General features: G+C 59.5%; 1 protein-coding gene across 10 annotated transcripts in view; it reads left to right on the plus strand.

Annotated features, from left to right (window-relative positions):
• ARHGEF10L (Rho guanine nucleotide exchange factor 10 like) overlaps positions 1 to 16116 on the plus strand; it is a 144160-nt gene that overhangs the window by 59140 nt on the left and 68904 nt on the right. For 2 of the 10 annotated variants that reach the window (XM_042993796.1, XM_042993797.1), the window contains exons 7-12: positions 1253 to 1422; positions 1692 to 1787; positions 7324 to 7440; positions 10310 to 10418; positions 12899 to 13005; positions 15043 to 15120. In XM_042993796.1, the coding sequence (XP_042849730.1) occupies positions 1253 to 1422; positions 1692 to 1787; positions 7324 to 7440; positions 10310 to 10418; positions 12899 to 13005; positions 15043 to 15120 (677 nt within the window). Of the gene's footprint in view, positions 1 to 1252; positions 1423 to 1691; positions 1788 to 7323; positions 7441 to 10309; positions 10419 to 11982; positions 12155 to 12468; positions 12766 to 12898; positions 13006 to 15042; positions 15121 to 16116 lie in introns of those variants that run through there. The other 8 variants (XM_042993798.1, XM_042993799.1, XM_042993801.1 and 5 more) reach the window with 5 other exon arrangements.

Below are 16116 nucleotides of genomic sequence, written 5' to 3' on the forward strand. Positions count from 1 at the left end.
GGTCATAGCCTGGTTACCAGCTGCTCCTGTCCCTGGAGACGTTAGTTACTATTATCTTTTGCTTAAAAATAACCTCACGCTCCCTCCTCATCCTGAGACCGGAGCCCCCCGCTAAGCCTCAGTGTGTCTGTTCTTTGGGTGACAGTCTCCCAGACCCCACACTCCCCAGCTTTCCGGTAGGGGCTCTGGGGTCAGTGGGATGATTCCCGGGCCCACGAAGACACTCCCTCCCCCCCCCCCCCCCAAGCAAGGATCAGCTGCTCTTTGCTGAGCGCCTGCCATGTGCTACACTCTTTGCTAGACCTTTTGGTTCATATTTTATTTACTCGACCTTTTCTGGCTTATTGTTGTCGCCATTTTTGCAGAGAGGTCTGCGATAACCAAAGCTCCCTGTTCTGAGCAGATTTTTTGAAAAAAACCCTTCCCAGTGCTGTATTTCTTGTGCGTTGACAAAGGCATTTTCATATTGGTGCGCTTTTTGGGGGTCTGGCCTCGGTGAGGCCTGCAGTTCGGTTCTCCCTCAGGTGGCAGGCCAGGAAGTGCAGCCCAGAGGGGTGGGAGCGAAGGCCAAGGTCTCGGGATGGGAGAGCTGGGGTTACCTGGACAGCAGCTCTCCCACCTCAGCCTCAAAGCTGAGCATCTCACTCCGGATTTGACAGGGACCCTGGGAGTACCCAGGCCCCTGAGGGGACCTGTTTCTCCTGGCCAGTGGACTCTCAGCTCTTTGTCCCCCACTTCTCCAGTGGGGCTTTGGAAGACAAGGGAACACTCCTGGACGCTGGGCCTGGCGCGCCCCCTACTGGGCCATTCTGGACCTGCATGGGAAACTCAGATTTCCCGACAATTTCCATTTTGCCACCCCCCCCCCCCACCCCCCCCCCCCCCCCCCCCCCCCCCGGAGGATGCTGGGGCTGGAGCTGAAGGCCCGATTCAGGACTTGGTTCTAGGTCTTGTCTTTCCCACTGAAACATACCCCGAGGCCCAGGATGAGCACTCAGATCCCAGAAGAGCAATACTGAGGCGTGGGGGGAGGGGGTTAAGGAGCCTGTTGCGTTCCCGACGCGTTTCTTGTGCCTCTCCGGTCTTTCTCGTGTCCTCCTCGCTTACCAGGTGGATGTTGTGTGGTCCTCACCCCTGCTCTGTGGACCGGGAAGTGGGGGCGGAGCCCCACCTGCCTGCCTGGGTCAGAAATCGGGTCTGGTGGCCTTGGTGCCGGGGCCTCCCCTCACCAGCCCTGTTCCCTGGCCTGCAGGGGCGGAGAGGAGCCTGCTCTACGAGGATGTGCATCGGGACGGAGCGCCCAGGGAGCCCGAGGACCTAGGCTGGAGCTCCAGTGAGTTTGAGAGCTACAGTGAGGACTCGGGGGAGGAGGCCAAGCCAGAGGCCGAGCCCGCCAAGCACCGAGTGTCCTTTCAGCCCAAGGTAAGGGGTGGGCACCTCTCACCCGGCCAGGACTCCGGGACCCCCTGGGGAGGGGGTGAGGAGGGTGGGAAGGGTTGGCCTCAGGCTCGTATCCTGTTAGGGAACCCCCCCGCCCCCAGGAATGTACAGTGAGAGGGGCGGTGGCCCGGGTACCCCAAGCATAGGAAGCGACCCCCCGGCATTGCCGTTTGACTGTGGAGAGCCCTGAACCCAGCTTGGGTGTGGTTAGCACCTGGCACGGGTGCTTCCACACCCCTTTCCTACGGCAGACCCTGGCAAGGACCACCATGTTCTTGGGCTCACATCAGACTTCAGAAGCCTCCTCAACACAGGTTCCAGGCAGCCCCGCCGGCCGATTAGAGTTGGTACTTAGATCAGATCCTTTTGGTCTCCCTGCCCCACTGGATGCAATTCTCAGAGCCGTCCTAGACCCGTGCCTTCCTCTGCGCTGGGGAAGTGAGCAAGGTCGGAGGGGCGGGGGGGTGGGTGCTGTGTGGCTAAGACACGGGCTCTTTCCAAGGTCTTTTATTGATTTATTTATGTACTATAAATCTTTTTTTTAAAAGCTTATTTATCGTGAGAGAGTGTGGGGGAGGGACAGAGAGAGAGAGAGAGAGAGAGAGAGAGAAAATCCCAAGCAGGCTCCGTGCCACCAGTGTGGAGTCCCACGCAGGCCTCAGTCCCCCGACCGTGAGATCATGACCTGAGCCGAAATCAAGTCAGACACTCAACCTACTGAGCCCCTCCGAGGTCTTTTGAGATGCCATCCGTGCGTTGGTTTCTGCCTGGAACAGGGTTCATTCTGCTGGCTTCGTGGAAGGAGCCGGAAGCCGAGAGGAGGACGGACTGCTTCCTCCTGAGACAGACTGCTCCTCCCGTTTGTTCTACAGAAGCCAGCAGAAAGCAGATTCTAGCCATGCTGAGATTTGGGGTTTAATGGGAACCACTTCTTAGAGGCAGGCCCTGCCCAACCGGAGGTGACTGGGTCCCTCTCAGCCTCTTTGTGAAAAGTCGCACATGACAGATACCCAAAGGTGGTGCAGGGAGAAGGCAGGGGCCCCAGGACTAGGCTGGGGTTATGGCACCCCATGTCTTTCCTAGTGCATCCTGCCCCTTTCGGAGTTTGAGGAACCCCTCTGGGGGAAGGCTGCCGGCCAGAGCGGCACCCACGCCTACGAGTCCTCGAGGGGCCTGGGGGCGGAGCAGGTCTCTCTCGAATGTGGTCTTGTGGCCGGGCCTCCGTGGGCCGGGCCACGGAAGATGGCCTTGGTATCTCCCTAGGATAAAGTTAAGCGTCTATGATACCTACCCTGTGCCCAGTCGTTTCTCAGGGTGCGGGCAGGGGGAGCTCGAGGCCTGGGCCAGCCCTTGTTCTCAGCCTCTGGCTGTCCCTCCTGATCCCCCTGGGCCACTTTCCCAGGCCCCTGCCACACATTTCTCAGAGGGCAGGAGGTGTGGAGATGCTGAGTTTGGGCTTCCCAGTGCTGGTGCTCAGTCTTATATAAGCATCAGGACCACGAGGGGAGCTGATTGAAATCGCAGATGCCAGGGCCTCACTCCCAGGGACTCCGGCTCATGGTTTGGGGGTGGGGGGAAGCCTGGCAATTTGCCTTTTTTTTTTTTCAAGTTTTTTTATTAATTAATTATTTATTTATTATTTTTTTAAATTTTTAAAAAATGTTTATTTGCTTTTTGAGAGAGAGAGAGAGAGAGAGAGAGACAGAGTGAAAGCAGGGGAGGGGCAGAGAGAGAGAGGGAGACACAGAATCCGAAGCAGGCTCCAGGCTCCGAGCTGTCAGCACTGAGCCCCACGTGAGACTCGAACCCACAAACTGTGAGATCGTGACCTGAGCCGAAGTCTCGCGCTCAGCCGACCGAGCCACCCAGGCGCCCCCTCCCTGGGCTGGCCCTCACCATGGCCGGGCCCCAGGGGAGGAGTCTCTGGGGGCCGACCATTAGTTCTTGTCCCTCAGACCCTCAAGCGAGGGGCTTTGGACCCTTCGTCAGCAGACAAACAGTGTGGCAGAGTTCTTGGAATTTCTAACCGGGAGGACTTTTTGTCTGGCTGCGGGCCACGGCCTGCCTGTTCCCCAGACAGCAGGCCCCCAGGGAGGTGAGGGTTGTGGAGGGACCTTTCCTTTGGCACCTTGCCTGCTGCACTCTGCCCTCCTGGGCCGCTTGGGGCCCACCTGCTTCCGTGCCTGGCACCGCCGTGGCTGAACGTTCTGGGGCCACCGCTGCTTGGCCGTGTCTTGTGTGTGCTGTGGGGCATGGGGCCGCAGAGATCTGGTGGTGTTTTGCCCTGTCCTTGGAGTCTCACGGGGGCCTAGCTTCCCGTCCAGCTGCAAGCTGTCCCTGCTTCAGGTGTCTTAGAAGGCCAGCCCTCAGCAGGTGGATTTTTGCCAAAGAAAGTGACCGAGTGGTCTGCAGAGGGACCCCCTCAGAAGCACCTGACCCAGATGTAAGCAGGGGCCTGGTCCCATTATGTTAATAAGTACCTGCTGATGGCCACCCATGGTCCTTGGGATTTTTTTTTTTTTTTCCTAACCAGTTGTGGATTGGGCTGCATTGGATTTTTCCTTTTCCTGACTGTGACCTCTTCATAATTAAGGTTACCATGATCCAGCTGGCCAGGGCACTGGGCAGAAACGCCAGCTCTGACCTCTGACCTCTGACCTCAGCCTTGCTCACTCCCCTGCTCAGACCAGACCAGTCTGCAATTGATCTCTGATCCGGGTTCTTCTAATCCTGAGAGAGGCAGAGGGGAAGTGCAAAACCAGGGGCTTTATGATTTTATTGTGTCAATTTACAGGTGAACCAGGGCTCAGGACAAACCCCAGCCTCTCTCCAGTTGTGGGGAGTCTGAGTAACTCTCAGAAGGATCCCTGTCCTGCGATTTCTTTCTTTTTTTTCCTTTAAAATTTTTTAAACATTTATTTATTTTTGAGAGACAGAGAGAGACAGAGCACGAGCAGGGGAGGGGCAGAGAGAGAGAGGGAGACACAGAATCTGAAGCAGGCTCCAGGCTCTGAGCTGTCAGCACAGAGCCCAACGCGGGACTCGAACTCACGGACCGTGAGATCATGACCTGAGCCGAGTCGGACGCTTAACCGACTGAGCCACCCAGGTGCCCCCTGTCCTGCGATTTCTTTGCATTGACAATAGAGAGCCTCTGCATAGTGTGGTACAGTTTACAAAGCGGTTTCCTGTGATTTTCCTGATACCCTAAAGTGGTTGGTGTTATTTGGATTAAGAGTCTCATGGTATTGATCAGAGACCCTAACACAGAAGTGTAGAGAGGCTAAATGATATGGTTAGGGTCACGCAGCCAGTAAGTGGTATACAACTCAACATCACACAAGATTTGAAAGAACACACATCGTCCTTCTGTCCATGCATCCATGCACCCATCTATTCATCCATCCAAGCATCCTTCCTTCTATCCTCCCTCCTTCCCTCCCTCCCTTCCATCCATCCGTCCATCCATCCATCCATCCATCCATCCCTGCATTTCTCCCTCCATCCAACCATCCGTCCATCCATCCATCCATCCATCCATCCATCCATCCATCCATCTATCCATCCCTGCATTTCTCCCTCCATCCAACCATCCATCCATCCGTCCATCCATCCATCCATCCATCCATCCCTGCATTTCTCCCTCCATCCAACCATCCATCCATCCATGCGTCCATCCATCCATCCATCCATCCATCCATCCATCCGTCCATCCATCCATCCATCCCTGCATTTCTCCCTCCATCCAACCATCCATCCATCCATGCGTCCATCCATCCATCCATCCATCCATCCATCCATCCATCCATCCCTGCATTTCTCCCTCCATCCAACCATCCATCCATCCGTCCATCCATCCATCCATCCATCCATCCATCCATTCATCCATCCATCCATCCCTGCATTTCTCCCTCCGTCCAACCATCCATCCATCCATGCGTCCATCCATCCATCCATCCATCCATCCATCCATCCATCCATCCCTGCATTTCTTCATCCATCCATCCATCCATCCATCCATCCATCCATCCATCCGTCCATCCATCCATCCCTGCATTTCTCCCTCCATCCAACCATCCATCCATCCACCCATCCATCCATCCATCCATCCATCCATCCATCCCTGCATTTCTCCATCCATCCATCCATCCATCCATCCATCCATCCCTGCATTTCTCCCTCCATCCAACCATCCATCCATCCATCCATCCATCCATCCATCCGCCCATCCATCCATCCCTGCATTTCTCCCTCCATCCAACCATCCATCCATCCATCCATGCGTCCATCCATCCATCCATCCATCCATCCATCCATCCATCCATCCCTGCATTTCTCCCTCCATCCAACCATCCATCTGTTCATCCATCCGTTCATCCATCCGTCCATCCATCCTTCCATCCATCCATCCATCCATCCATCCATCCATCCATCCCTGCATTTCTCCCTCCATCCAACCATCCATCCATCCATCCATCCATCCATCCATCCATCCATCCGTTCATCCATCCATCCTTCCATCCTTCCATCCATGCATCCATCCATCCATCCATCCATCCATCCATCCATCCATCCTACCAACTATCCACCCATTCAACAAATATTGAGCACTTATAATCTGAAAGATAGTGTAATACTAGCTTCCATGTTTTGAGCGCTTGCTAAGTCTTGGGGTCTACACGTATTTCCCATTCCATCTTCTCAGTAACTCTGTGAAGTGGTTATCATCCGGGCCGCTTTCCCAGTGAGGAAGGTGTCCCTCCGAGAGGTGAAGACACTATTCCAGCTAGTGAGCAGGGGGTGGCGACTTAAACCCAGGCCCGCCTGCCTCCAGCGCTCCTGCTCGTGGTCCGTTTCCTGGTCTACTCCGGAAGTAGTACCTTCTTGGCGTTCTGAATGCTTCACCGGATGTCAGTGTTGCTCACACAGCTCACGCGTTTGAATGTCTGTGTTTGTCTCTCCATCCATCCATCCGTCTTCCCAGGTGGCGTGTAAGCTAGTCAGCCACCCCTCCTTCCATCCAGACGCCCACCGGCCCTCCGTCCATCCGTCCGTCCGTCCATCCATCCCTTGCTCTGTTTGCCCGCTCCTTCCTGCAGCGGTGTGCCAGAGTCCGCTCTTCCTAGCTCAGGAGAACTAGGAACCAATTGCGCGCTCTTTCCGACTCCGCATTCAGCGACGTCACACTAGTGGTTTGAAATTCGCCATGGTGGCGTAGTGACATCGTGGAAAGCCAATAAAGCAGGGGTCTATTTCCTGGAGAAGCGCGTGTTAAATATTTACCGGCACGGCACTGCTTCCATCCGTCCCCTGGTCCCCCCGGGTTTTTATCCGTCTTCTTGTTCATCTGTCCGTCCATTTACCCAGATCTGCAGTCCTCCACCCAAGTTTATCCATTTGCTCATCCAGCCATTTTTCTGTCTGTCCATCCAACCACTCATCCCTCTGTTTATAGTCCATCCGTCTGTCCAACCAGCTCTCTGTCCATTCGCCCGTCTTCCTGTGCATTTGCCCACACACCTGCCCATCCATCCATCTCACAAACTTGCCAAGGACCTCCTGTGTCACCAGCCCCTCGCTGGCCCCTGGCATATGGGGGGATGCCTGAGACACAGTCCTTGTCCTCTAGGCACTGTTCCCCTTCTCTGAGCGGGGCCGGCTGGTCCCCTGCCCCTGGCCCCCCAGCAGCCAGGACTCCCAGCCCCCACTGCCTGCGCGTTGGGGTGGGACGCTGCTGGAGTCGATCCCCGGCGGGAGCCATCCCCAGGCCCCACGTCCCACCTCACCTGGTCTCCTTTTTCCTCTGTTGTCCTGTCTGTGTCCTCCCGTCCCGCCTGCTCCTCGCACCTGCTCTCCTTCTGCCTGGCTGCTTGGGGGCTCCAGCTTTCTCCAGACCTGACTAGGCTAAAGGAGAGATACGCCAGGACTAAGAGAGACATCTTGGCTTTAAGAGCCGGGGGGAGAGACGTGCAGGCGCTGAAGCACAAGTACGACTGTAAGGTACTGTCTGTCTGTCCCCCGGCGGCCTGGCAGGGGCCCGCCCCGATGCTGGAGCCTGGCCGCCTCTCGCACCTGTGCCGGGACCGGTGGTGCCGGCACCCGCTCCTTTCCACGTTCTCGCCTCTCTCTCCGAGTGAAACTGTCACTGTGCCAGAATTCCTGGGGGGTGGGCTGGGCTGGGCTGGGGCGGTCTGCAAACTCTGGGTCCTCAGAATCACCTGGGTGCTTTGGAGAATGCAGACTCCTGGGCTGCACCCCCAGAGATGCTGATTCTGTAGGTCTGGACCGAGGCCCAGGAATCTGCAAATTTGGTAACTGTGGCGGTGGGTTTGGGTGACGCCCGGAGAGATGTGAGCCTTAGTGAGTGATGCTGAACGTTCCTCCCGCCCTGAGCCGTTCAGAGAGATCCAGGGTAAGGAAGTCTGTAGGAGAAATCACAACACCTTGGTCTTAGATGAGACCCAGACTTCTGGATAACGATGACACCGACAGCAGGAACTTCTCTTAGTTGAGCACCTACTATGTGCTGTGGAGGCCTGCAGGCCTGGCTCTGAATCCCCGTCCCACCACTTCCTCTCTTTGTGATCCCGGGCAGGTCTCTTGACCTCTCTGAGCCTCGGTTTCCTCACCTGTGAAATGGGGGCATTAACAGTACCAGCCCCCTGGTAGATGTAAAGATTAGGTGAGCTCAGATCTATAAGGTGCTCAGTGCTGTGCTTGGTGTGACCTAAGAGCTCAGTGGCTGGTGGCCACTATTACTTACACACCTGACTGTTTTGTCCCCAGGGCATCCGGGGAGGCAGCTGTCTTACTGCTGTCATTTAGCATCAGCGAGGCTGGAGAGAAGTAACTGGCTGATGGTCACAGCGCTGGTCGGTGGCAGAGCCGGGATTCAAACCTGGGTCTGCTGTCCATCCTGTGCCACGTCCTGTTTCATCAGAACCCGAGGCCTCCCCGGAGGGGGAGGGGGAGGGGGGGAGGAGGAGGAGGTGGCGGGGGAGGGGAGGCACTTTATAGTTCATATAAACACGCCTTGGGGGGCCTGTGACCTGAGGGGGGCAGGTTTAACTTCTCAGAAGGCGAAGGCCCAGAGAGGAGAGGGAGCCTTGAAGGGAAGATTCTTATGACCACTGTTCTTGCCCCGGCTGTGACCCTGGAGTCAGACGCCTGGTCCAGCCTCTGCACCGTGGTTGATGGTGGGGACACCTCCCGGGGTGTTCATTTGCTGCTCTTCTTTGCCCAGGAAAACGGCAAGAGAAGTAGGAGTTTGTAGGATAGCCGCCTGCCCCAGCTTTCTTCCGGGAAGGAACTGGGCTCAGAGCAGAGGTTTCCAATCTGGGGCTTGTGACCCCTCCCAACCCCCAGAGGAGGACGAGCGTCTCTGTGTAGTTTCTGGGGTCGGACATCCGTGCTTCTCCTTAGATTATCACAGGTGTTTCTGACCCCCGAGCCCCACTCCTAGAAGCCAAGAACCACTACTGAAGAATTTTACCATTTCCATGCAGGGAGGCCCCAGGGGACTTCCCCTTCCTCCTGCGGGGTGTGTGTGTGGGGGGGCGAGGGGTGTTTCCAGAAGTCAGCATTGTTCCTGAAAAGCCACCACCACCCCGTGCCCCAGGCCTCACGCCCCATGGGTTTTTGGCAACCCCGCTGCTCCGGGCCCTTCCACTGGGGACCAGGGGCTTTGCTTGGAGGAAGGTGATAGCAGGGACCAGAGCCCCCCAGGGGAGTGCTCTCCGCCTTCAGCAGAGAGTTTCAGGAAGGAGAGAGTGTTCTAGAACTGCACTGCCCATTATGATAGTCATGTGGTTCTTTACGTTTAAATCAGTTACAATTAAATATAACCGGGACTTCAGGTCCTTAGTGACAAGAGCCGCTTTTCAGGTGGCCCAGGAGTTACTGGTGGCTGGTGGACCCCCTGTGGGCACGCCGAGAGTCAGCATTTCCATCAGTGAAAAAAGTTCTGTGGGATAGGGCTGACTGTGTGCCGGGGAAGATGCCAGGGCTGGGGGCTGGGGGGGCGGTGCAGGGATAACTTCTGGGACAGCGGCTCTGTTTGCGGGCCCCAGGCTCCCCCAGTGCTCAGCTCGCGGCTTCCCCCTCCTGGGCGCGCGTCCTCTCCCGCCTCACATCCTGCTTTGCCTGCCGCGAGGTGTGGTGGCCGCGGTCCGTCCCCACGCTGGGGAAGCTGTGCTCGGCTCCGTGGCAGCTCCGGCCTTCCCTCCCCTTCCCGGGCCTCGGCGCAGTCAGAAACTTGGCTGCTTTGGGGGGCAAGGGACGGGGGCCTCACTTGGGTTTGGCAGATGGGGTGGGGGTGTGAACTCACTTCCTTCTGCTTGCCCCCAAAGTAACCGCTGCCGTTTGCGCAGATCATCTTACTGTCCGGCGTGCTTCCCTGGCCCCTGTTAGTCCTCATAGATCCTGGCGCAGCTCAGTGAGGAAACTGAGGCTCAGTGAGGCTAAGTGACTTGTCCCGAGAGGCACGGCTGGGATTTGAACCCAGGCCTGGCGCTCCAGGCCTCGGGTCTTTCCCGTGTCATGCCACTCCCTTCATTTGACGCCTACCCGTGTACTTTGTCCCGAAGGGAGACATCGGGTTAAGACCTCCTTTTGCCAGTAAACAGGGTTCCTCCGGGGTGATCTCCAGGGCACAAATGCCCCTTCTCACCCCTTCCTGGGATGCGTTGGGCGGCGTTGCCTGGCTGTCCCCCTTGGCCTCTGCCGCCACGTCCCTGGGAGTGAACGGGCCCTGGGGTCATGATGTGCGCGGCCCCGGCTGGGAGGCCTGCGTGGGGTGGCGTGGCCCTTGGTGGCAGGCGTCCTGGGCGCTCCTTCGGCTTCTCTGATGAGCCCCTCTGCCTTTGCTCAGATGACCCAGCTCATGAAGGCTGCGAAGAGCGGGACCAGGGACGGGCTGGAGAAGACGAGGATGGCCGTCATGCGCAAAGTGTCCTTTCTGCACAGGAAGGACGTCCTCGGTGAGGCACCGTGGGCCTGGCTGGCGGGAGGGTCAGGACTCGGCTGTGTGACAGCGGGGACGGTGGGCGAAGTCACTCGGGCTCTGGGCTCCTTCGGTGGTCGGAGTGCTCTCCGGCTGGTCCCAGTTAGTTTCCCACCCTCTGGCAGGTATGGTCTACCTCGTATTGGGGGCCCTGGGGCCTCTCCCTTGGTCTGGGGCCCAGCGGCCCTGCCCTTGGTCTCTGTCCTGGCTGTCTGGGCCCCCCGCCTCTTATGCTGTGCAGCTTACCCGGCCTCCTCTTTGGACGCTCCCACCCTTTCCTTTATCCGTCACCCATCGGCCCGGCAGCCGATATTTACTGAACACCCACGGAGAGCCACACCCTGTGCCGGGTGCAGGGCCACCAAGATGAACGAAGCGGCATTTCTTCCAGGAATATAAACAGGAAGTGACGGTCAGAGGCGGACAAGCAGTGGCGGGGAAACGTGGCAGGAGCAGGGAGGAGTGCAGTGCGAATGAGCAGTCAGGGAAGGGCTGGGAGCAGGAGGACGCGGGTCAGTTAGGTAGCAGGGTGGGGGGGGGGTGAGGCAGGGAACAGGAGCAAGCGTGTGCAAAGGCCCGGGAGTGGGGAAGTAGGAGACATTCGAGAAATGATTGTCGCGATCGTCCACACGTATCGGGGACTTACTGTGCGCGAGGCAGTCTCTTACGGTCTTTGTGGTTCCTTGCTCAATCCTCATCAACACCGGACGGTACGCAGGGCTGTCCTGTGTCCATCTGGAGACGAGCGAACAGGCACAGAGTGGCTCAGTGACTTGCCTGGGGACACACAGGGACAGAAAGGATAAAGCAGAGGCTTCATGTGGCTGGAGTGAGGGTCCGGGAGACCAGTGAGAGACGGGGGCCAGGTTAGCACAGGCGTTCAGGCCAGGGAGGCCTTCGAGACTCTGTGCCCTCTTGAAAAGTTACGTGCTTTTCCTTCTCTGTGCCTCAGTTTCCTCATCTGTGCAACGGGGCTGCTGCGGCATCTGCCTCAGGGGCCGGGGTGAGGGTGAGCGAGGCAGTGCGTGGAAAGAGCCCGGCACGGCTCCTGGCTCCTGTGTGGCAGGTGTAATTCTCAGTGGGCAGTCACTCAGTGGAGCTGTGTGCTGGTGGGTGGCAGCTCTCTGGTCTGGCTTCCGATCCCGGCTCCCCGGCCCCCTGGCTGCGAGACCTTGCGTAGGCTTCCGCCCCTCTCAGGGCGGCAGGTTCCTCATCTGTGAAATAGGCTTATTACTCCAGCACTGCGTGAACTTGGCACAACCCTGAACCTTTGGGAGAGCCCCGGCCCCCGACCGGGTTGTGGATGGGCGGAGGGGTCCTCTCAGACTCGGTGGGGTGGCCTGGAGGGTGGACAGGGTGACAGGCCGGTTGGCCGCGAGCGGTCCCTGGTCACCCTCCCCACCCCCAGACTGGCCAGGCTGCCAGCGGGCTCTCCCTCGGCCCTCCCCCGCCCCGCCCGCCGGCCCAGAGCCTTCCCCAAAGTGACCCTCCCACCCGGGTGTTATTAATAGCCACGACAGGGCTCGGATCACTGGCCAAGAATGTTGCCCGGTGGCGCATGGGGGAAGAGGAAGCCGCGGGGCCGGCGGCTGGGGTGGGTGCGGAGTGATGCCCGGGGTACCATGTGGGCCAGGCAGGAGGGCCTTCACCACCCCCACCCCCACACTGTCGTCCGCTGTCCCTCCTCCTCCTCCTCTTCTGTCTCCTGTTCAGGTAAGGGCCCGCCCGGGTGTCCCTGCTCCCTCGGCCCCCTGCTCAGGGGTCGCTGCCCCTTCTTTCTGGTCAGCTTCCCCACGGCCACCCCCACTGGGTGTCAGAGTCCTGAGCAGCTAGGGTCCCATCTCCCTGTGCCTGTGTCTCTCTTGTGGGGGCAGAACCGTCCAAAGCCAGGTCCCTACACTCTGCCTGACCTCTCTCTCTCTCTCTCTCTCTCTCTCTCTCTGCCTGATCCTTGGCCTGTCTCCTGCTCTCTGTCCGAGAGCTGCCTCTACTCGGGTCTGCATCGCCCAGTTGAACTTTTTCCTTTTGGGTCTGTCTGCATTAGTTGTGATGAAAACTTGAAAACGCACAGCCAAAGAGCCCCACTCTTCTTGGGGCTTACTTTCTTCCCCCTTTTGGGCATCCAGAAGAAAACTATTTTTAGTGCATAGTGATGGAGACACGGGCGGCCTGGCTTCCTCCGGGCCAGGAGTGGGCGGGTCTGAGCAGGGACAGGGACTCTGGCAGAGCTGATCGGGCGAGCTGGAGGCCCCGGACGTGCTGCTCTGTGGCCCCTTGCTCGTTCCCGTTAATTCACGGACCGACCGATCTAGCAGAGCACAGCAGTGAGTGCAGCTTGTGGGCTCTGACCCTGTGCGGCCCCAGGACCCTGGCCCAGGGTGGTTCCCAACTCCTGGGGGGCTGAGCAGTCTAGGTCATCCTCTCCTGCGTGTGTCACCAGCCCATCTGACTTTGCAGGTGACTCGGAGGAGGAGGACATGGGACTCTTGGAGGTCAGCGTTACGGACATCAAGCCCCCGGCCCCGGAGCTGGGCCCCATGCCAGATGGCCTGAGCCCTCAGCAGGTCTGTGGGTAGAGTGGGGTGCCGGGGGTCTTTGGGGGCAAAAGGGGTGGTTGGGGACCCCGCGGGTCTGGGTCTTGAAGGGGAAGGGGTGAGCGAGGCCTCCTGGCCGAGCCTCAGCTCGTTCTCTCCTCACCTGCTGCGCAGACTTCCAGATTGGGCCCGGCAGGTCCCATGCTGTTGTCCCGGGGTGGGGATCGGGGGGGCTGGCATTCAGAGCCTTTTCTTCCCACCCCCAGGGTGACGAGAGCAGCTCCTGCTTAATCATTTCACACGGGAGATGTCGTTTGCAGGGAAGACCACAGTGACAGAAGGGTTGGAAAGCATTGAGCTATTCCAACTTGGGAGACTACGGAGGGGCCAGCCCACCCTCCATCTCCGGGCTTCTCCCAGGCGCCGGGGGTCTTTGGGCGATGCCTCCCCTCCCCCGAAGTGTCACACAGGACCAGGACCCGGGGGCTTTGCTCCGGGCCTCAGGCACAGGCTTGTTGCCATGAGGCATGAAACGGCGGGGGAGACCCCTGCCTTCCCCTGGTTGTGGGGACACTGAGCGAGTCACGTTGGGGCAGCAGGTGCGAAAAAGGATTCGCCCCTCTTTTGGCTGGCAGAGGAGATGCTTGGCCTCTTTTGAAAACCAGGGAGAGGAGATGTGGTGGCCACACCTCACGTCTCAGGACGTGAGTCCGTCCGCCTGCTTCCTTCTTTTCTGTTACCCGCCTGGACCCCCCTGCCCCCAGCACTGAGGTGGTGACCCCCTGCCCACGCGCGGCGAGTCCCCGTCAGAGCCAGGCGCGAGCCAGGGCTTCCGGCTCACAGTCCGGGCTGCTCCTGCTGGCATTGGCCGCGTCTCTCTCCTCCGGAGCCTCTTGTGTTTCCCAGTCAGGCAATAGGAGTTACTTTGGGCCAGTGGCTCTCAGCCGAGGTGATTTTACCCTCCAGGGGCATTTGGCCGTGTCTGGTGACGTTTGTGGTTGTCACAACTGGAGGTGCTCCTGGAATCTAGTGGGCGGGGGCCAGGGATGCTGCTGAATGTCCTACAGTGCACAGGACGGTCCCCGACACACAAGAGTCACCCGGCCCCCGGTGCCAATGTGCTGTGGTCGAGAACTCTGCTCTGGGAACGGCTTGGGCACCCGGGGATCGGTGGCCGTGACAGTGCATCTGGCTGTGGGGCGGCCTGAAGGACAGCGGGCCTGGCCCATCCTGCGGCCCTGGGGCTGTGCGGGCCATAGGCAGGCCTGGGTCCCAGGCGGGGCCGTGTGGGGGCACAGTGGAATCACCTGGGATGCTCTCACCACCCCCTCCCCCCCCGCCCCGCCCATACCCAGGTAGTGCCCTATACCGACTCAGTCGGAATGTCTGGGGAGGCAGCTAGGTGACAGTATTTTAAAGACGCCCATGTGATTCCACTGTGCAGCGGGGTTTGCTTATGCACCTGCCCCCTCTGTGCTGCTGGACCCAGGCGAGGGCTCCCAGCCTCTTGCCGGCCAGGCTGCACCTGACGGGTGTGTTGATGTGGGCCGAGGAGAGAAGGGGCCAGCGAGAGGGGGGCTGGGGGGCACTGGACTGTTTGGCCTGCGGTGGAGCTCACCCGGTGGGGTGGAGGGATCCCGTCTGCGGGAGGGGGGTTGGGTAAGGGGTTGGAGCTACCAGGGGTGGGAGCTGAGATCTCTGTTCCGTCCGAGAAGGAATTTTCTCCCCCATTTGTCCCAGGATGTGGGAGGCCACCTGACCCCTTGGAGGAGGGGTGGTGACTCCCTATCCCTGGACGTACGTGAGGGGCGGCCTGGCGGGGGCCTCGGGCCCAGCACCCCACACCCCCCATCTGTAGGCGGGGCTCTGGAGGGCAGTGCTGGCCTGCGGGCCCCCGGCGGTCCCAGGAGCGGGCTCTGGGAGGGACGAGTCCCTTCCGTCCTGCAGCCCCTCAGCTCTTCTGGCACCAGGACTCCTTATCGGCCCCCCGGGGCCTCTGCACACATCGGGTGCTCCCTCTGTGCTGTGGTGGGTGTGGCCACTGACTGTGTTTTCCGGCCCGGGCAGGTGGTCCGGAGGCACATCCTGGGCTCCATCGTGCAGAGTGAAGGCAGCTACGTGGAGTCTTTGAAGCGGGTACTCCAGGTACGACTCCGGGGGCCTCTGGGGAGACGGCAGGGAGGACCCCAGAGGGACACTTTGTAAGGAGGGTTTGTGGGGAGGTTATGGGCCGTTTTAAGGGGAGGGGGCCACAGGCCAGCGCTTTTATGGGGACAGCAAGAGTTCCTGATGCCTGGGAGTTGGCAGGAAGACTGCATTTCTGAACCAGGGTCGCGGGTCTGTGAAGTGAGATGTGCCCTCTAGAGCAGAGGGCGTGTGGGCCCTTCTGTGCCTGGAAGGGACCGTGCTCTCCTCACCAGTCCGGGAGCCCCGGGCCAGGGGCCATGTCTCCCATCATCGGGGATCATCCTGCGCCCCCCCCCCCCCCCCACCGAGGCTGGAGTGGATGCACCCCCTCGTGCTCTGTCAGTGCTCGTGTGACTGGAGTAACCCTGCCGCCCCGGTCTGTCGTCTGCACTCCCGAAGGGGTGACTCCTCTGGGGGTGCTGTGACTCCAAGACAGGCCAGTGGGGAAGGGAATTGTTGGGGGTCGTGGGGTGTCGATGACACCGTCCTCTTGCCCCTCCTGAGTTCGGAGCCACACAGGGGCAGCCCGGGCGGCAGGCAGGGAGAGGTGACAATATCACCGTGTTCCTGATGGCTGGTGGGGGTGTGGCTCTAGGGCTGGGGGTCAGGGGACTTGCCAGGGGGGCATCGCCGCCACCATTCCATTCGACACGCGGGCTCAGTCACGGGCAGAGCTGCCCAGGGCCGGCCTGGGCCTCGGGGCCTGCCTCCACGGGGCTGTTTGCAGGCGGCCTCTTCCCCCGGCGCAGCTTGATACCTAAGTCACGGGGGTGGGTTGTGGGTGGGCAAAGAGGGGCCAGGAGTGTTACATTCATGGAGACCCTTCCCAAAGGACAGGTGAGGAGTGAAGGATACGTACCCTCCCGCCTCCTGCCTCCGGGAAGGTCCACACATGGCCTGCTGAGTTCTGATTGGCAGGGCAACTGAGTGGGAGGGGCTGTGGCCTGGCCCTGG

Source organism: Panthera tigris, chromosome C1, assembly GCF_018350195.1.
Source record: "Panthera tigris isolate Pti1 chromosome C1, P.tigris_Pti1_mat1.1, whole genome shotgun sequence".
Taxonomy (NCBI): domain Eukaryota; kingdom Metazoa; phylum Chordata; class Mammalia; order Carnivora; family Felidae; genus Panthera; species Panthera tigris.